Source organism: Akebia trifoliata, chromosome 4, assembly GCF_017979445.1.
Source record: "Akebia trifoliata isolate Shusen 1 chromosome 4, ASM1797944v1, whole genome shotgun sequence".
Classification (NCBI taxonomy): domain Eukaryota; kingdom Viridiplantae; phylum Streptophyta; class Magnoliopsida; order Ranunculales; family Lardizabalaceae; genus Akebia; species Akebia trifoliata.
In genome coordinates, this window is record NC_141378.1 from 13,652,307 (window position 1) to 13,672,352 (window position 20,046).

Sequence of the window (20,046 nt, forward strand, 5' to 3'; positions counted from 1 at the left end):
TGAGGAAAAACAAAACCCTTCAATAACTTCAACAATACTTAGTTCCAATATAACATATTCCGTAGAATTTTTCTGTTTTTCACATTTCTGTTGCAATTCAAACGCTCAAAATAACTATTAACTGAAATGGGGAAGGCATGATTTCTGTGAAAGTCTGGTGAATCTGCAAAGTTTGAAGTCTACTCCTAGTAAAGTTCCACAGAGTTTCATAGTGTCTCAAAACTGCAAAGTTTATAATCTCGCACTCGTCAAGCTTCTGTCTTCAGCTGGTGTGTCAAGTTTCAAACAGCACAGATGAGGTACCAAATATTAGATTTTATTCCTTTTCGTTCGTATAAGCAAAACTATAAAGTAATTTCATTGAAATTACTTATACCTCTAGTACTAATCACATAATATGATAAATGTTATGACTACTCAAAAACAGAATGCACTTCACTAGTGGGGTCAATACCTGTCTGCCATGTCAGATCAAGGAGAATCCGTCCCACTCATTACAAATGCTTGGAGAAGACTCTGTGCAGCATTTGTCTGTTCAGGTGTCCCAGACATGATAATTACAGTTTCCGTTGCTCCAGGTCTGGGGTCAGTAATGGTAATCTTTGCACCAGATATCTGAAATAATACTGGTGGTTAGTATGAAATCGTCATAGTGCCATATGTGCAAACATGATATTATGAGATTATATAAGAAACCTGGCGGATCTTTTTCAGAGAATTTCCATCCTCTCCATAAATTGAAGGAACAATAGCTCGAGGAACAACAACTTCTACAGTAGTACTTGTGATAATAGCTGGCTGGCTTCCACTGCATAGACACAACCAGAAATTCATATTCATCCAAGGTGAAATTTCCAATCTTAAAAAGCACTGAAACAAAAATTCACAAACCCTCCGAATCCCGCAAATCTTCTTTGAGGTGCTGCTCCAGCATACTCTGACATTCCCATTGGACCACCACCCCCAGTCATCCCCTGTATGAGAGTTAATTAGGGAAAATATTAAATGCAACAGAACTATTACAAAGATAAAGCATAATTCATTAGTTGATGAAATGGGCAACCAAAGAAACAGAGAATTATACACAAATTTTGCATTGGGAAATGCAAATTTCTAAGAACGAAATCCACTTAATCTACTTTCTCAATGGATTTTCTTCATTATGCTTCCCCATCATTTGCTCCAAGATAAGAAGTTGGGAAAACACATCAGTGGCCACTGAGGAGTAATTTTATTAGCTTTCCAAAAAAATCCTATGAAAGCAACCATATATTCAAAGGCTCAACCAATTGTAAAGCAGATAATAAGGTACCTGAGAATCCCACGGTGCTGAATGAGGAATTCTTCCAGAACCATGTGGGGTGATGCCTGGTCTATGAATATGGTGCACAAAAGCAGATTGATCATCATGGTGATGAATGCGACCATGTGGAGGTAAGCCACCAACAGTATCAAACTTGTGAAATGATGGACCCATATTAGGAAACATTCCGGGAGGTGAAGGTTCTCTCCTTCCCATATACGAAGGAAATGGATGCACTTGGTCTGGAAAGGGAGCATGTGCAGGACGATTAATTGAAGGAAATGTATCACGAAACTGATGATGCCGCAACCTAGTCGTTATCTGCAAAAGAGCTTCTTGTACTGACTCAAATTCTCCATTTATCTGTAAGACAATGAATCGATTGTAAGATTCTAACACCACTAGCATGAACAAGATATAAAAGCCAAATCAATCAATCAGAAACAAGGGGAAACAAAAAAGTAGATCTGCATGACACAACCACCAAAGTAAAATAGTTTTGACTAAGCTAACACGAACAATAGCATGACTGACTATCTTTTAGATTCATGCAAGACACAAATCATTGTCACATGGCATCTAAATTAAATGGCACACAACTCAGATAGGAAAGTTATATTAGCAATCTCGTATTGGTGCACCTTAAAGTGAGATGACTTGTTATATCAAAGATTTTAAAAACTAGTGATCATAGACAAACACAAGTGCAAACACACCTGCACTACTTCTTCATTTTCTGAAACACACTTGGGAATCTGATCCTTTCCTAATATTCGAATGTGAGACCCAGATAACTTCCTCATTTCTGCTATAATGGAACCACCCTTCCCGAGGAGGCAACCAATCTGACTGGAGGAGACAAGAAGCCTGGATATTACTTTTTCATTGTTATCAGGTACGGCCCTAACTATCCTGCCTTGCACGCGAAGAACCGCATCTTGTGCAGCAGAAATCCTATCGTCTGGATGCTGTATCAGTTTATTTATTTGGTCAGCAATGTCATTTTCTGCTTTTCATGAATTATATAAAACAAATTGAGCAACATTCCCATACAAGAGAATGATCAAACATAATAGATAAATAAACCATAAAAATAACTATACTAAGTGAAAGCATTACCACTGGACCAGATATGACTATAATGCGATCCTCTGAGTCAGGAACACCATCCAGAATTTTGATGTCACAACCTGTTTCATGTTGAAGTGCCTTAATTATGGTTCCCCCCTTTCCTATTACACCTCCGACCTTATCATTGTGACACAATAAACGAAAGGTGACATCCAGAGAAGGTCGCATTCGACTTGGGATAGTACTGTCCCGATATTTAGGAATTGGTGGAACATTTGAATGATAATCAGAATGATCATGAGGCCCACTATTATATGGTGCTCCTTGACCAGGAAAATTATAGCGTGGTGAAGAGTGAACTTCGGGCTTAGAAAGAGGACCAAATCCATGTGATGATGGCCCAGAAGGCTTGCTAGCAGGAACAGAGTCACGATCACGAGGTGGATTCTCCAGAAGCTGTTGAGAAACAGATTGAAGGGCCTTTCTGACTTCATCCAAACCACCTGTGAGCTGCAACAACAATATGCCATCCAAAAATTAGTCAATAAGTAAATCAGAAAGATTGAAAATATAGAACTACCAGAATTTATGGCTGCACATACTGCTGTTACAAAGAACCACATAAAAATGCGTGAATTTATGTCTGGACAATGTATACATTCCAAAAACTTTAAGCTATGGAGAGGAACCTTAGTTATATGCAGTGACAAAAATCTATGATTTTTTTAAAATATCGTGATTAAATCACGATTTTAAAAATTATCGATTAAATGACGATTTCTTCAAATGTTTTATTTTAAAATATCGCGAATAAAATTTTATTTTTATTTTTTAATTTATCTAATGTTTTCCTGACTTTATTGACTTTTGCCAATTTTTTCTGCAGCTTTCCCTTGCCGAATTATTCCCAAACCCAGACTTTTGTCACTATGATTATATGACATTATTAATAGGATACACTCTAAGAAATTGAGTACAGAACAAATATGTTGGATTTTACCTGGACTAGTTCATCAGAAGGTGATGCGCATTGAGGAAGCTTGTCTCTAGGAAGAATCCGAATCTGAGCTCCACTTTCAGCTGACATTTGCTTGATTACGCTTCCACCCTTTCCAAGGAGACAACCAACTTGGCTGGAGAGCACAAGTAACCTCACAACAAATGAATTCTTGCTTTCTTCATCCCCTTCATCATTTTCAGGTTCACCATCAACCATTCTTTCAAAAACAAGTAACAGAGCCTTCTGCACAGACGAAGTCACTTTTTCAGAAGTCACTTTTTCAGATTGTGAATCGTCTACAGGAGGAGGGGCTTCATTATCTTCTTCATTGGTCTCATCAGGTTCTTTGACATCATCACTCTCAACAGCAACATTATCATCTCCAGCGTCCTCTTTGCTTTTCTCATTGCTGACTTCTACCTCTTTATCCGGACCTACAATAACAATAACTCTCTCATCGTCTCCGGGGACGGGTTCCTCGACCCTCACCTTGGCACCAGTGTCCTGGCGTATCTGAGATATGATGGTTCCACCTTTCCCAATCACACTTCCAGACTTGGAAACAGGACAGAGCACACGAAAAACAGTACTGCCTGGAGATATTTTCAATGGTGGAAGTTGTGAATGAAAACCACCTGACTTTTGCCACTTTCCTTTTCCATTCATCTCCAACGGGTTCCGATCAAAGGGTCTCTTAGAAGGAGTCAAAGGAAAAGACATTTATCAAACTATTACGGCAAACCTGATCTCTGTACACAAAATCAGAATGAAAAAATAATAATATTATAGAGCTGCTATTGGCACCCCAACTTTTACTATTACACTCCAATTTTCTTAAATTATTTATCACCCCCCAATTAAAGATTAAAACACACTCTTCAAACATTATCAATATTTCATTCAGATTATAATCTCAACATTATAACACTCCATTCAAACAATTTCAGTAGTTGTTTACAATTATGATTAGGCTCATATAAAATCCTAAACCCAAAAAATAAAAATCTAGCAAACACAAGAGAGCTTCTATTGACACCCCAAGTTTTACTTATTTTCAACCATTCACTTATTTTCTTTATTTTTAAGTGTGTAATAAGTAAAAGCTGGGGTGCCAATAGCAGTTCTCTAATATTAATAATAACAATGATAAAGAAGCGGCAGTTATAATCACAATTTCAGATATTGGAAACCTTTTCCTCAAAAACACATGAACCAAAATTATTACAGTTAAAATTGAAAAAAAAAAAGTTAGAAACAAATTAAAGTAAGGACTCCTATCCTTCTTCAATTAACCATGGAAACAGTAAAAATTCAAAACTGACTTTTTGTTCATATTAGAAAAATATCATATATAGAAAATAAAATTTGGAGTTCATGTTTTTTATTCTATTTTTTATTTTCTATAAGTTAATGTCCTGACCCTAGAAGATTCAAACTTGCAATAACGGAATTTTTGGTTCAAATGGGCAGACATATTAGTAGTTTAAAAACATACAGACCATGTATTTGGACATTTACTTATTTGGTAGGCAAGGTGAAGACATGTTTTGCACCTCAGTCATGGGTTATCAACCAACACACATGAACTTTACCAATTTATCTGGCATCTTAAAAACTAAATAATCATCAATCACACCAGCTACCATGGCTGCTAGGCTATGTCGCCAACAGAGCTTTAACATGAATAAAACTTCATTTTTAAGTGTAGATACCATGTTTATGACGCACCCTAATTGTGTCTCTGCATTAGGCCTAAATCACTAACAGGTCTGGCACATTAATTGGTGCCCAATCTTCATGGGACACAAAGCTTTCCACCAAACAAGCACGGATCGTATTGTGCCGACAGGGTTATATGGGCTTTTAAGGGTTTTACAGTATAGGTAACCTCTTGATTTCTCATATGATCAAGCATATTTGTGCAAGTTAACAACTTTGCAAAGTATCTTGAACTCTCTAAACTAACATACCCTTGTTTTCTTCATTTGAATTTGAACCCATTAACAACAAACAATGGAAAACCTAGCATTAAAAAATAAATAAAAAAACGAAGTTCCTCTATTGCAGCGTTCAAAACTGAACCCTGAACTAATGAACAAATTCCCTAATTTGCACTTCCACATATAAACATCAAAGACCTCAACAATGAGAAACAATGACCTCGGATCACAACCCCATCTTCACAGTTTCACCTCTAAAAATAAAAAATAAAAAATAAAAAAGAAGAAGAAGAAGGGTTTCTAGATAAGTAGAATAACTGCAAATCCAAAAAAAAGAACACGCATTTTCAATAATTCGCAACGAAAGGGTAGGTAGATAGATTAATTACCTTTCAAGATCAGAAACCTTAGGGTTTTCAGGATTGGAGATTAGAGAGGGAGAGGGAGAGGGTTAGGGTTTTCCCGAGCACCAAAAAGCTGGGTTGGAACACCAGAGGAGATCGGAAGAGCTTCGAGGTTTTCTCTCTTTCTTTTTTTCAATAATATTTTTTTGTTGCTTAAATTTATAGGAAGAGTGATAGTTCCGTGCTCCAAGGAGATAGATAGTAAAAAGGCTTCATGACCCATACTTTGACGGATATACGGGTGGCCCATATTCCATAGTCTGTTAGGACTTGTATCCTTGTACGTCCCGCAGTGGGAGTGTGAGTTGGGCTGTACATGGATAAGATCGGATCAGACCCGAAAGGATTGATGATTTCGGATCTGGATCAATCGTGTCCCAATCCAATAGTGCAACAATTATATCATATTTTGTTTAAATTAAAGAGTTACTATTGCCACACCAACTGTGTGCAATTCTTTAATAATTTACATAAGAATTGGTGTGGTACTAGTAAAAGTTGGTGTGGCTATAGCAGATTTCTTAAATTATGAAGTTAATTTATATCAAATAAGATTTTGGCCCAATACAATTGTCATCATATCAGATTTGGATCATACTACTGAGATCCAATACAGGTTTGATCCTATTCCTATTAAATTGACCCTGATCCAATCCCGACTCGAACTATTTAGAGCGAGAGTGTTCAGGATGAGACCTCTTAGGGAGGTGGGATTGGATTTGTAATCTTATGAGTAGCCCATAATTGTGTTTATTTTTGTTTTCTTTTACGTTTCGTACTCTCTTTTGAGTTTAAGGTCACCACAATCACTCGTTAATAAAAACAAATTTAATCATTAAAAAAAAATGAGTTTTTCAAGATGGCTTTGACCCAATATTTCTCCTAACCAAAACAATGTCTAGAAACAAAATTTTAAACCTTGCTTTTGCCACATTGGTACCTAATTTGGCCATTACAATTCCATGTACATGCCCATTGTTACTTTCCTTCCATGGACATTGCAGTGATTGAATGACCAATGCTTTGAATTATGCAATCTTAAATTGCAATAATTTTCATCCTTGTAGATGCTCCAATCCAACAGCAAGAAATCATCCAATAAGATGATTTTAAGAGTGGGGAGTCACCATAGAATTAATTAAAGATCCATGGATTAATTATCCTAAAAAGATTGCTACTAAACTCAAACACAAATAAATAAGAAAAGTTGGGAAAATTAATGAGGGCATTTGGGGATGAGAAATATCTTATGATAAAGACAAATATTTGAGAACTAAGATGAGGGCCCTGGGTGTAATAAAACTCTCATCACAAAGACAAATGTTTGGGCCTCTTTTAACTGTGTGTGGGGGGTTCTGAGTACAGTTGGATTTGCTGAATATTTTTCACCTAGATATAGACCATAATGCATGGATGCGTACAAGTACAGGGACGACAGTATCCAAGTTTAGAAGCCTCGAGCCCACTTCGAGGTGCACCTGTTCAATAAATGACATATGGACATTAAGAGTTAACTGAGGAGATTACAGATGTGAAAGACACTAAACCTAAAATCAAGATTGACGATTGCTTGTCTACAGTCTACACATCTAAAGTTTCAGATTTACAAAGGGCTTAGAAATAGACACAAAGTGCTGTAATGTAGAGAGAGAAGGAAAAAAAAAACAGAAACCTTAAACAATATAGGGAACTGGTGTATGCCGAGGCTTTCTATTCTTCACTTTACAAGGGGAGCCGACTGTGACAACCTTTCCTCTTCCAGAAGAGTGTATGGATCGATATACGGGGGTGGTGCTATGGACATTTTGCTTGCATCGTGAATGAAACTCGGTCCAAAGTACTGCAAATGGTATCAATAGTCAGTTATCACCATGAGTAACATAACCCACAAATTAAATGATCCTCATCCATGCCAAAAATAAAACTGCTATCGGCACCCCAAGTTTTACTTATTACACCCCAATTTCTTAAATTATTTCACCCCCCAAAAAAACATAAGAGAGGTTTGGCCCAAATTATAGTTTCAACATTACCAAACATTATATCGCTAGCTCAAACAATTTCAACATGATAAGGCACATATAAAATTCTAAACCCAAAAAATAAAGATCTAGCCCAAAAAAAAATGAGAGAGCTTCTATTGGCAACCCAACTTTTACTTAGTCCCAACCATTCACTTTTTTTAAAATAAAAAAAATTGAGGTGTAATAAGTAAGAGTTGGGGTGCCAATAGCAGTTCTCAAAAAATAAAAATGTCTCACAGAGATATCACAACCAACCTTTTAAATTCCTCTAACTCTAAGGGTGCCAATAGCAGCTCTCCAAAAAAACAAAAATGTCTCAAAAAGATATATCACTACCAAACATTCAATTCCTCTAACTCTATATTCATCATTTATCATAAATAGATATGCACTTCACAGAAACTGATAAGTACATATTCTACTGAAACTGGTTCTTTAGAGAAATTCCCACATGAAAAGAGTCTGGGTCACCCAAACCAAACAAGCAGTGATATGATGGCTTTTTTCCTTTCTTTTATTTATTTGACAGTGATGAAGTGTCTAATTAACACAAAAACTTTAGGAAATGTAGCAGAAACATAAAAATGAAGAGATATAACAAAGCTTACAAGGTAGAGAGCTGAAAAGAATGCAACTGTAATGAGAATCAGAGGCCAAAATCCCAAGAAGAATGTTCCTCCAATTGTTAGCAACAGTTTAGCACGTGGAATCAAACCCTGAATTAAAAGCAAGTTTAAGAAGAAAAAAAATTAATAAAGATATAGCAGAAATCAGTAAAGAAATAACATAAATAAAACCCACCAACACTACAATTCACGGATTCGGTAAAAAAAACCTAATTTAATGAGCTAGTGATGCACAAGCATTTTACGAACACTTAAAAGAGCCCAATTTCCTTCACTAAAATTATTCAGTAGCAAACAAAATGGCTTCTATTCAAAGCACTAACCTCATCATCATCAACAACTTTACCTCTTAAACATCCACCACAACCAATAATGCTCACGCACAGGTAATAACATTATTAGGTGTGGCAATTCTTATCCTTCCCAACAACCCATTGAAAAATAGGAAAAAAAAATTCCCTTTTTTTACCACTTTCTGCACAACATTGCCCATCAACTCATACCTAGTTGTGTCAATCTTTTACAATCATGTCTTTGCAACCTACCACTTGTGGAACTATACATTGCAATCTTATCCTTTTGAGATATTCCTAGCAACTAATTCTTATGGCTTGTGATGCAGACGCTTCTAAGCACTTGGTATCTTCTCTTTGTGGAAAATATGCCATTCACACTCCAGTAATAATGCTGAGCGATTAGAGATAATCCAATTAAATTTTTATTTTGGAGAATTCAAAATTATCTCAAGGATTCAATAGCAACCAGAATGTAATGTTGCAGATACTGCAACAAAGTCTCAAGGTTTATACAAATGCATCCAGCTGGAAATCAACATAAAAGCAAAAAAAAAAAAAAATTGCACCTAAAACTGGTTACAATCACCCCATTCCATTATGATGAGAGGTGCAAATGACATACAAAGTTAAACACTATGGAGCATAGGCAAAAATATAAAATATAAAACATTGTACCCTCCAAGTACCCAAGGTAGTTTACTAGTCTACATAAACTGGACATATCAATTCCTGCAGCCTAACCTCATAAACCAGTTAAAAAAAAGGCAGCTTCGGTTATTCCTTGTTAGTCCCCATACACCAAATACATGGAACCAACACTGACGTGCCAGGCACATCTCAACATGGTCCACAAACACCTAAAAATCTCCAAGAAATATTCCTTCCTAGGATTCTGGTAAAAGGAGAAATATTATTGCAAGAACCATGATACCCAAGGACCTCGTGGAAGTTGCCCTCCTAACAAGGGAGACCACATAATAGCCATTTGAGGAATACGCTTAATGTCATTCAAAGAAGCCAACGCTCCTCTCCTCACTAAAATAAAAGCTGGCTCTTATGGGTACTGCTCCTGCAGTAACCCTTGTTTAAGTTCCTAAGACAAAGGCATGCTTGTAGTTTTTTAGATTTGTCATAATTGTGGATGGTTTTGATGTTCACGTAAGAACAAAATGCAGAAGTTCAGTGGAATCAAGATCTTTCTTTAACAGAATGAGGAGTTGACTGCCAAATACAAAACATCAATACCAACAAATAAATTAGTTAAGTACTTCCTAATAATATGTCAATTGGAGCCAATGCTCCAATAAGATCATAGTGCTTCCACTGGTGATGTAGTTCCATGCATAAGATATGATATTTTCAAAGTCTAAAACACAAGGATAATAGAGTTGGAATAATGATAATGATGTAGACGTTCAAAACTCTCGCTGGAATGAGTGTTAATGAAATTACAAATGATTGTCCATCAATGTCCTCTTGTGTATGGCACATGCATGAATAACTGAGGTGGACAATAATCACTATCGGCCTACAAGTTAATAACACAATTTCACCATTAAATATCCCTAAACATGGAAGATCAAATGAGTTCAAGACCTAGATTTGAGAATATGTTGACATAATAAAATTATAATACTAGACTAATATTCACAACATTGGGAAGAACAAGTTCTAACATTTAACGAATTGTACAAATCACAATGTTTGAAATGAAATATATGACTCGAAGCCATAATTTTTAATGAAACATTCATGTCCCATTGATATTGAAAGCATTTTTCCATCACAGAATGTCCTCGCAGAGACATCTGAGTCTCAGAGATGGCAGAGACAATGCATTGAGGTTTTGTCTTTGCTTTGTCTTGATTCGCTTGCTATTGACTCCTGTTGAATTGTATCACCTTGGGAAAGATTTTCGGTCTTACAATTGATAAAAATTTAACTCAGGACTAAGACTTTATACCATGCCACTTAATTATAATAATACGGGTGTGATAAATAGAGATAAGAAAGATGTGCCAACCTCGAGACCTTCACTGTTCAACGCCATAGAACGCTCCCTTTGGTTAGACAGGCTTTTCTCATACTCAGTTGAAACTACCTTTTTCTTTGAGAAACCTCTATCATCTTCTTTCAAATCTCTCTCCTCATCTAATCCATACATGCTTCTGCTGCTGTCTTCAAGCAGCGAAGTAGGAGTCATACCCCTTTTCTTCAATTCCTTCATGAACAATGACTCCGGAGGTTCTTCACCTGAGAAACACTCTTAGTAAGTGCCATTGTAAAATGAAGATATCCAGTGGAAAGAAACATCAGGTGATCAAAAAAGATAAAGATATTGCAAATTGTGGCAAAATTATGCATGAGTAAATCGCATATTCCATGATGGCATATACGATTTAGGGTTTCTGGTTCATTATGCGATCGCATATTGTAATATGTGATGGCATATTACTCCAATAGGCAATGATTTGACTATTGGAGCATTAAATTCAAGTTTTTTTTAACCTATCTTTTCCTACAACTAACCTATTTCCACCCCCTATTCATGCATTATTCTAAGTTATTTCTTTTATTCTTTCACTCGCATATATTCACTTTAAATCTTATTTTTATTTTATTTTTTCAAAATATTGAGTTTATGCATTCTAACATAAGATCATAATATCCAATGATTAAACTATTAAAGTAAAATCCACTTTAATTATATAGAACTAGAACTAGAACTTGATAATTAAATTAGGCCGCATTCGTATCATGAATGTTTATATATCATTGACTACTTAGCTTCTTGAGTTCTTTTATTCTTGTTACTAAATGTAATCAATGTTAATCAATTTGAAAAATGAGTGCTATCCAAAATCCAAATATATTATTATAAGTTTGTTTTTATTTTCTTATATTTTTCTTATTTTTTAAATATTTTCCCCTTTTTTTTTCTTTTTTTTATACTGTTTTTATTTATTTATTTTAAATATAAAAAATATATTTTGTGCAATATGCGACTGCATATGCCATATGTCATTTCTCATATGCCATTTGATAACATTGCTAGAACCTTCTAAGTAGAAGGTGAGAATAAATAATTATCCATTTATATTCCCTTCTTTGCTAAGTATAAGTGAATCACCTAGTATAGATCGATATGGTTCAACCAAAATACTGCTTTTTAGCAGGGGCGGAGCTAGGATTTTCTTTTGGGGGGGCAAACTACAATTAATGGTAAGCTTGAGGAACCTAAAAATGATTTTGGGGAGAAAATTAAGTGTTTTTGGTTAGAGGGTGAAGAAAAGGGCATTTAGGTCATTTATTGTTAATTCATGAGAGAAGACCAAAGTTAAGGCGGAAATTTCATCAATTTAACATAGAATATTTTAAATATTCACCAAAACCTACATGTCCCTTGACATCAATCTTCTCTAATAAACGAATACAAAATGACCTCATTACCCTCGTCTCTTCAATATAAAATGGAAAACCCTTTGATTTAAACTAGTCATCTCTCATATCTTAGATAAAAAATTTATCTTAATCTTCAATCATAAGATTAATCTACATTAGTTTTATAGAAAATTCTAGGATTTTCTACAAGGGATTAGGAATTAAAGCACCATTCAAAAAGATAAATAGAAAATGATTTTAATTAGATTAAAACTGATATAATATAATGGTTGGAAAACTTGGAACTTATTGGTATTGTGAAGAAAAAATCAGCCTCTTGATTCCAAGTTGAAAATGATAGTGTTTACGATATTTTTTGTTAGTTAATAAAGGAAGAACAAAGTCAAGGGATACATGTCATTAGTTTGAAAACATAGGGATATCTCTATCCATCAATTTGGTAGAGGGGTGTCTCATTTATCAAAAAATTGAGTTTGGAAACACTGGAGTATCTCAAATATTCACCAAACCATATGAGTGTCTAAATCACCCAGAATATTTGGTGGATGGGGCAAAAAATTGGAAGTGTGGATGAGAGGGGGCAACGCAGTAAAGGGGGCTCCTCCTTATCAGCGGTATGAAAACACGGGAGAATCTCAAATAATAACCAAAATATATAGGGATGTCTAAAGAGGAAAAAAATCGAGGGGGGGCAGTTGCCTCCTCTGGTCCCTTCCTGGCTCCGCCCCTGCATTTTAGATTGTTGAGAGTTGAGACCCAAGAATATTAAAAAGTTTGGGCAATGGTTAACATGAACCGAAGTTGCATGCTTTGGCTACGGCGTGGTATGTGATAGCCATATAGGCCAAAAGCCATGCAAGTCAACAAAGTGAACAAACCCATGCAATTAAAGGTTTTATCAACATTTGTTGTATACATCCAAGGTTTGACCGTGCGGTTGCAAACCTATATCCATGTTATATTATTTTTGGATTAACAAAGAAAAACACATAATATTTTCAATTGTTATTTGATGGTGAAATTTTGGTACTATCTAATCAAGTATTTGAAACTAACAGACCATAGGAATTCCAGTATGATAACTAGCCACAAATACCACCAGAGTTCATTCTACCAATATATTACCACACCAACAGGATTCAAGGCACAAAAATAACATATCCTTTATCGACACCATTATTTTTTTATGGGTAAATTGGACTTGAACCCATGACCTCAAAGTTGTTTTGCAACGCGTCAAACCAACTGAGCTATGAATCTAATTCTTTATCGACATTATTTCTAGCAACAAATATTTAGCTTGTTATTGGAAACAATAAATTTATTGCACTTGACAGGTCCATGCGAGTCCGACTTTGAAGCGGGCAGGCTGCTACAAAATTTTGAAGGAACCCTCCTCGTTACAAGATACATGGCACTTTGAATTTATGTCATGCCCCTACATTTCCGCCAAAATTTGGAATACCTCCTTGGAAATGCCACGTGTAATCCAATGGAGAGGGTACCTTCAAAATTTTGAAGCAGGATACCCGCTTCAAAGTTTTTTCCGGTCATAGCACTGCAGAATTCTTTTTCAATTTTCAACATCTTGAGACACCATTCATGTTGCATAGTTATAACACGGAAATATAATATTACAACTATTTTGCAACTCAACATATAAGAACATTTTAGTAATCAACAATATTGAAAAACTACACATAACATATGCAATTTTTTCATTTTTTAGATAAACTTATAACAGAGATGAATTTTTCAAATATTTACTAAATCTGCATAATCTTTGGGTCAGAAATTTATATCAAACGCGATGGACTATTTAAAAGATCAATTTTTTAATATAAAAAGGCTAGCAAGGCCTCATTTTTATTTTTATTTTGCATATTTTTTGGACGCCAAGCTCAATAACACTAACAGTAAAATTAAAAAACATATATTTGTATTTTAAATCATCAACCTTTCTTTCTTCACCAAACTAAATCGAAATCTGTTTTATTCTCTCTAATCTCATCTCAGAATCCAACTTTTCCAGCTATAGATGATAATTTTTCCAAACAATCTCAACTGAAGATGTTAAAAAAGCTAAACAAACTAAAATTTATGAAGAAGAAACATCGGAAGAACTCACCATTACTATCGTTCTCTCCTTCCTGAAGTCGACAACAAATCCTGAACTTTCCACCGATCGAAACTTTCGATTTCGCACGACTCTGCAACTTCAAAATCTTAATCTCTGAATCAGACCGAAACCAGCTAGATTTCCATCCGAAATCTGATCGAAACCCTAAAAGAGGAGAAAAACTCGATTTCGAGATCTGTAAAGACGCCATTGTTTCTGCCTTTCGAGATCAATTGGAACCAAAACCCATTAGCAGAAGCTAAGAAAATCGTATGGAAGAAGCAAGAAGAGAGACGGCTAATGATGAGGGCAGATTTTTTGTTGCGGTCACTCGGGTGTATTTTAGCATTTTCCCGCGATTTTAGGATAATGTGCGCATGAGCTCGTGTGCTGCTTTATGGCCACGAGTAGCTTCGAGAGAACATGTGTGAGATAGACGCGGCAGCGTGGAAGGGAGTTCGGTTCTAGTCCCTTTGAGTTTCTGATCACATGCTTCCCATCTTATTATATTATACTGCAGCGATGAAAGATGAACCGTTCATGATCTGATCCAAGATTTACTTGTGCTACAAAGTAAAACACTGGCATGAAACCTATGGTTGAGGTTCTTCATCAACCAAGACAGTTGAGATACTAGCGATTATCAAGAAAAATGTATCCCTAAAAAATTCTACACAAATCCCTAGAACAATCCAATAAGAAAGTTACTACAATATTTTCCAAAACACTACACTTTCCTTAGTAACTTAGTCAGATTTTAATTTTTACTAAGGATGGTTTTGCTCAAATTGACAATTTAACACAACAATCCTCTATATTTCAAGGAAAAACTCATATATATATATATAGGGAAATGTTCAGCACCCTAAGTTTTACCACACACTTTAACAAACGTTTTTTGTCCTACATGGGTTAGAAGTTTTGGAATGAGCTGATTTTTGGTGAGGATGATCTCTATGATTAGAAAATCATCCTCCCCAAAAATCAGCCCATTCCAAAATGTTTAGCCCCATGTTTACACGTTGAAAAATCGTGGACCGTCCATTTTTTGTAAATCAATTTTGATGGGGTTAGAAGTTTTGGAATGAGCTGATTTTTGGTGAGGATGATCTCCTCACCGTAGAGATCATCCTCACCAAAAATCAGCTCATTCCGAAACTTCTAACCCATGTAAGACAAAACGCGTTTGTTAAAGTGTGTGGTAAAACTAAGGGTGGCGAACGGGACCCATATATATATATATATATATATATATATATATATATATATATATAGGGTCAGGTTCAAGGGCCATATGAGAAAACATATAAGAAAATTTTCGATGGTAAATAAAATTTTAAAATATGGGTTAGAAATTTTGGATTGAGCTGATTTTTTGTGAGGATGATCTCTATGATGGGAAGATCATCCAAAAAAAAAATCAGCCCAATCTGAAACTTCTAACCCCATTAAAAGTGATTTAGAATGTGGACCGTCGATTTTTTACCAATTTTTATCACTAATTTGTAAATCACTTTTGATGGATTTAGAAGTTTCTGATTGAGCTGATTTTTTGTGAGGATGATCTTCTCATCATAGTGACCATCCTTGCAAAAAATCAGCTCAATCCAAAACCTCTAACCCTTATTTTGAAAAACGAAAGTTTTCTTATATGTTTTCTCATATGGCCCTTGAACCTAACCCATATATATATATATATATAAATCTTTTGCACTGAATTCAATGTTTTGAAAATGGATGGCTACCTAACTTTCACTTAACTCTCAAATTTAAAATTAAAATTTAAGAGTGAAAATATTCTCGAAAAAAATCAAAATTCATAAAAAATTTAGCCTAGATCTATAACCCTCAAACATCTAGTTTCGGATGCCTCAAGTTGAGCCCAATGATCCTTAGTAAAGGTGAAATCCTTACTAACTTAGTACGGCTAGTCAGACTTTTTCCCAGATTGGATAAAAAGTAATAAGGGTGATATGGATAACATGGGTGAAAAAATGGCCTTCTTGAGCTATGATTTTAGAAAAGTTGTGTACTAACAAATAACAATAGGTTGATTTAGATAGGCCCTTCATGTTTTTGTAAAAGTTGGAGACGTCTTCCCTATGTTTTCAAACTAAAGAAATGCATCCCTTGGCCTTGGTCTTCTTTGAGAGACTTATGAAAAATGACCAAATACCTTCATCTTCAACCTTTATGTAAAACCAATCAACTTTAACTTTTAGATAAATATTTTACACACTCCTTCAACCTTAAGATTTTTTTTCTCCCTTAACCTTCAAACATCAAGAGCAAGAGCAGATTTGTGGGGAAATAAAAGATGATGGTATTTTAGATAGACAAGGCAATGGGGATTTTCAAGAGAAAGTTTATTGGTTTTTGGCTCAAGCTTGAAAATGAGGCATTTAAGTCATTTTATGTTAGTCTCTGAAGTATACCAAGGTCAAAGAGTGTGTCATCTGTTTGATAAGCGAGGGCATCTCAAATCTATATAACACAATGGTTATCTCCCAATGTTTATCCACCTATAAAAAGGGGTTTAGATTAAATCTCACACCTATCTTCATCAAAACTTTCAATTTTATTCTTGCTTCTCTTTTATCCTTCCAAGAATACCCCTCTAATTTTATTGTCTTTCGGACTTAGACCTATAGCTCAATTGGTTTGACACATTGCAAAGTAACCTGACGTCACGGGTTCAAGTCTAGCTTACCCATAAAAATATAAATAAATAAAAATTATTCTCTTTCTTCTTCTTCCCACTTTTCCAATATTACGCCCTTGAACTTTATTGTCTTCCCTCTTGCATGGGAAAAGTATAATATTCAACAAAAAATGGAAGATTGTATCTAAATCACCTATAATAATATCATTTGGGGTTGTTTGGTGGTAGTAGTTCGAGATTGTAAGATTGGTCGACAACGTTGTGATCGATGCATAGTAACTTACCATTGTCTTATTAATTACAATTACTTTAACCCCTTTTTGTAGTTACCATGCAAATTGACTTCCAAATCATAGAGGAATTACAAAATGCTAAGCAATAAAATGAGCTCTTAATTTTTTATCCTTATTATAATTTTAATATTACATTGAATTTTTTGCTAGATCAACTAAAACTACATTTACTAAGTTGGATAATTTTCTAATCTCGATTCATTATCTCATGTATTTTCTTTTGAACCGACACTGAATCCAAAACCAAAAGAAGAACCATGTGATAATTAATCGGCGGACACAGTAAGTTTTGATGCCTTTTTGGGCCTTGCCTTTGCTATGCTTCATGCGCTAAATTTCATTAACATGAACTCTCTTATTCCATCTTCGTTGTTGTTAGTAATATTAACCAGTCCGATATCACTGTATGATGAACTAAGTTAGAAACAGATTCCATCTCGAAAAGAAATAAATCAAGAACAAAGAAATAAAAGATGTGATGAGAGAAATATGATTAAGGTAGGAAAGTGGTACCGAGTGACGACGGGAAGAACACAATGTAAGCACATGGAGTCTCGTAGAATCAAACGTGGAAAATAAATACTTACATGCACCGAATTATTTCAAACACTTGTTACCATTGGAGGTGTCAATGGGTACCCATTTAATCGATTCTGGGTCCCTTTTTATTAGCCTAAATTAGAATCAGGTCTCTTGAAACCAAAACCATTATGAACTGAGAACAACTTAAAGGACAAAAATTGAACGGTTCCATTACTTGTTCTGTGATTTGAGGATCATAAGAACCGATGGAAACTGAAATTTTAATCTAAGGCATTAAATTTTGGTTTCGGTGTATTCCACTAGTCAGTCTAGAAATGCATTATTTCACAATAATGGAAGCATTGTGGGACGGTAAAAAAATTTCATTAAAACTATGAGAAATGATAAAAATAAAAATAAAAATAAACACGGAAAACACACCCATCAGCCATCAACTGTCAAATTATAATTAGCAACTATATAAAGTGTGAAATTGAAGATAAATAATGTTTCACTGCACATGGTGTGAGCTCGGAGCATCCAAAAACCAAAAAATAACAATATAACACCTAGTAATGATAAAGAATCAAATTACATAACTACATACAACCTGAGGTTTGAATGACTAACTTAATGAAAAAATTACCGAATACATATTCATATAGTATTTCATATTCTTTACTTTTGAATAAATAAGTAAATTATTAATGTCACGAGTGAAGTGGAATTTAAACAATCGTATGTGTGTCAATATGCCTAGAATACTATAAAAGTATAATTCCTAGATACCTAATAATGAACATTATAGAATCCCAAAGTGGTGGTTAAATTGCAATTTTGAATCTAATAAGAGGAGAGCATCCGTATGTAGATTGTGTGTTTGATACCAAGTATGAGCAGTTTTTCCTTGGGGTCACCCAGGAGGGTGTTCCCTCACTACCTGGTCCGTGTGACGTGGGGGCGTTGCAAGTGCCCTGGGGAGGGTTCCATATGCCTTGGTTCTGGCCCTGGCTTATCCGGTCCCCCTAGTCGGACGTAAGTCTAGATACCCCTGTTATCAAATTATAGTGAACATTTTATTTAATACAACTCGTACGTCGAGGCAAGTTATTAGGCCAAACTGCGAAGGATTATTACAAACTATTGGACCAATTGGTCTAAAAAAAATTTGCTTGAAGCTTCGGTCCATGTATATATATAGGCCTATAGGGCAAGTTATTGCGCCAATCAGCTAAAGATTATTATATTCCCCATGGGCTGGAGCCTGTTGGGCTTATGTATTACCCCAAACAAGCACAAAATCCATTAGATTTTTGTATGTAGAATCGTGATAATCTGACTATAACACGTGGCACACTCAATCGACTCTCCAGACATGACAAGTTTGGAAACCATAGATTGTATGCCTTGGGATACACATTTTTATAGGGAAGTGCAATTTGTATCCTAAGACGTACAGATCTACGGTTCCAAACTTGTTACGTCAGGAGAGTCGATTAAGTGTGCCACGTGTGCAATGAGTTTATTAATTTTAAATTGTAAAAGAAGTTTTTTTTTTTTAAGAAATAGTAAGTAGTAATGGATTTAAAATGATAAATGAAGCATACTACAATAAAATTGATATTTGAATATATTATAAATAACTCTTTGGAGGCCCGATACAGTTTAAGATATTTTTGAGCTTGGAATTGCCACATTTCCACTCCCGCTTTTGCAGCCCCACCCGCTCCGTGTTCTGGTCATTAAGACTTGTACACTTGTAAATAAAATTTACATTTGATTTGTGAATTAGTAATTTAATTCATAGATCCTTATCTTTTTATATATATATATATAAAGAGAGAATTAGTTATTAAAATACTTATACTTTCAACTAATATAGACTAAATGATTGTTTTATTTTAATCCCACGTTTAATATACTCGGGAAAAATGCAATTAATTTCGAAGAAGACAATTCTCCTTGGAGAATAAAATGTAGGTTGATAGTGGCAAATATTAAAGGTTTGGAGAGGCTGATAATTTCTTCGACTATGATCAACATTGAGAACTACGAGAGCTTTTAAAGGGGCTGAAGATCCTCACAAAGAATGAGACTAACTTTGGAATGGACACCAAACATGCTACAATTAGCATGTTGGCTCGAGAGGAGTCGTTTAAATTCTTACTAAATAGAGTGTCAACCATCGGATAAAAAGAATAGGGGAAATGAGGTATTTATGCGTATACCGTACTAAAAATAAAATCATCTGAAATAAATCATATTTTACTATTGCGACAATGAAAAACACCCATGGGTGGCTCAATGGCAATTTTGGATCCAATATAAACTGTGAGAGTCCGGGTTGTGAGTTTGATACCAGTATGAGTAGTATTTCCTCGGGG

At 35.0% G+C, this 20,046-nt stretch overlaps 2 protein-coding genes across 2 annotated transcripts; both read right to left on the bottom strand.

Annotated features, from left to right (window-relative positions):
• Window positions 1-5,862, bottom strand: LOC147403944 (RNA-binding KH domain-containing protein RCF3-like). The gene is made up of 9 exons (XM_086439743.1): window positions 5,704-5,862; window positions 3,375-4,123; window positions 2,423-2,884; window positions 2,020-2,271; window positions 1,313-1,666; window positions 892-974; window positions 697-808; window positions 455-615; window positions 1-266 (listed from the first exon to the last, which is right to left on the bottom strand). The coding sequence occupies exons 2-8, from the start codon at window positions 4,092-4,094 to the stop codon at window positions 472-474; spliced, it is 2,127 nt and encodes a 708-aa protein (XP_086295869.1). The 5' UTR covers window positions 4,095-4,123; window positions 5,704-5,862; the 3' UTR covers window positions 1-266; window positions 455-471.
• Window positions 5,863-6,925: 1,063 nt separating this feature from the next.
• LOC147403945 (tubulin alpha-6 chain) lies at window positions 6,926-14,545 on the bottom strand. The gene is made up of 5 exons (XM_086439749.1): window positions 14,195-14,545; window positions 10,688-10,917; window positions 8,351-8,458; window positions 7,391-7,558; window positions 6,926-7,196 (listed from the first exon to the last, which is right to left on the bottom strand). The coding sequence occupies exons 1-4, from the start codon at window positions 14,394-14,396 to the stop codon at window positions 7,436-7,438; spliced, it is 663 nt and encodes a 220-aa protein (XP_086295875.1). The 5' UTR covers window positions 14,397-14,545; the 3' UTR covers window positions 6,926-7,196; window positions 7,391-7,435.
• Window positions 14,546-20,046: the final 5,501 nt, after the last annotated feature.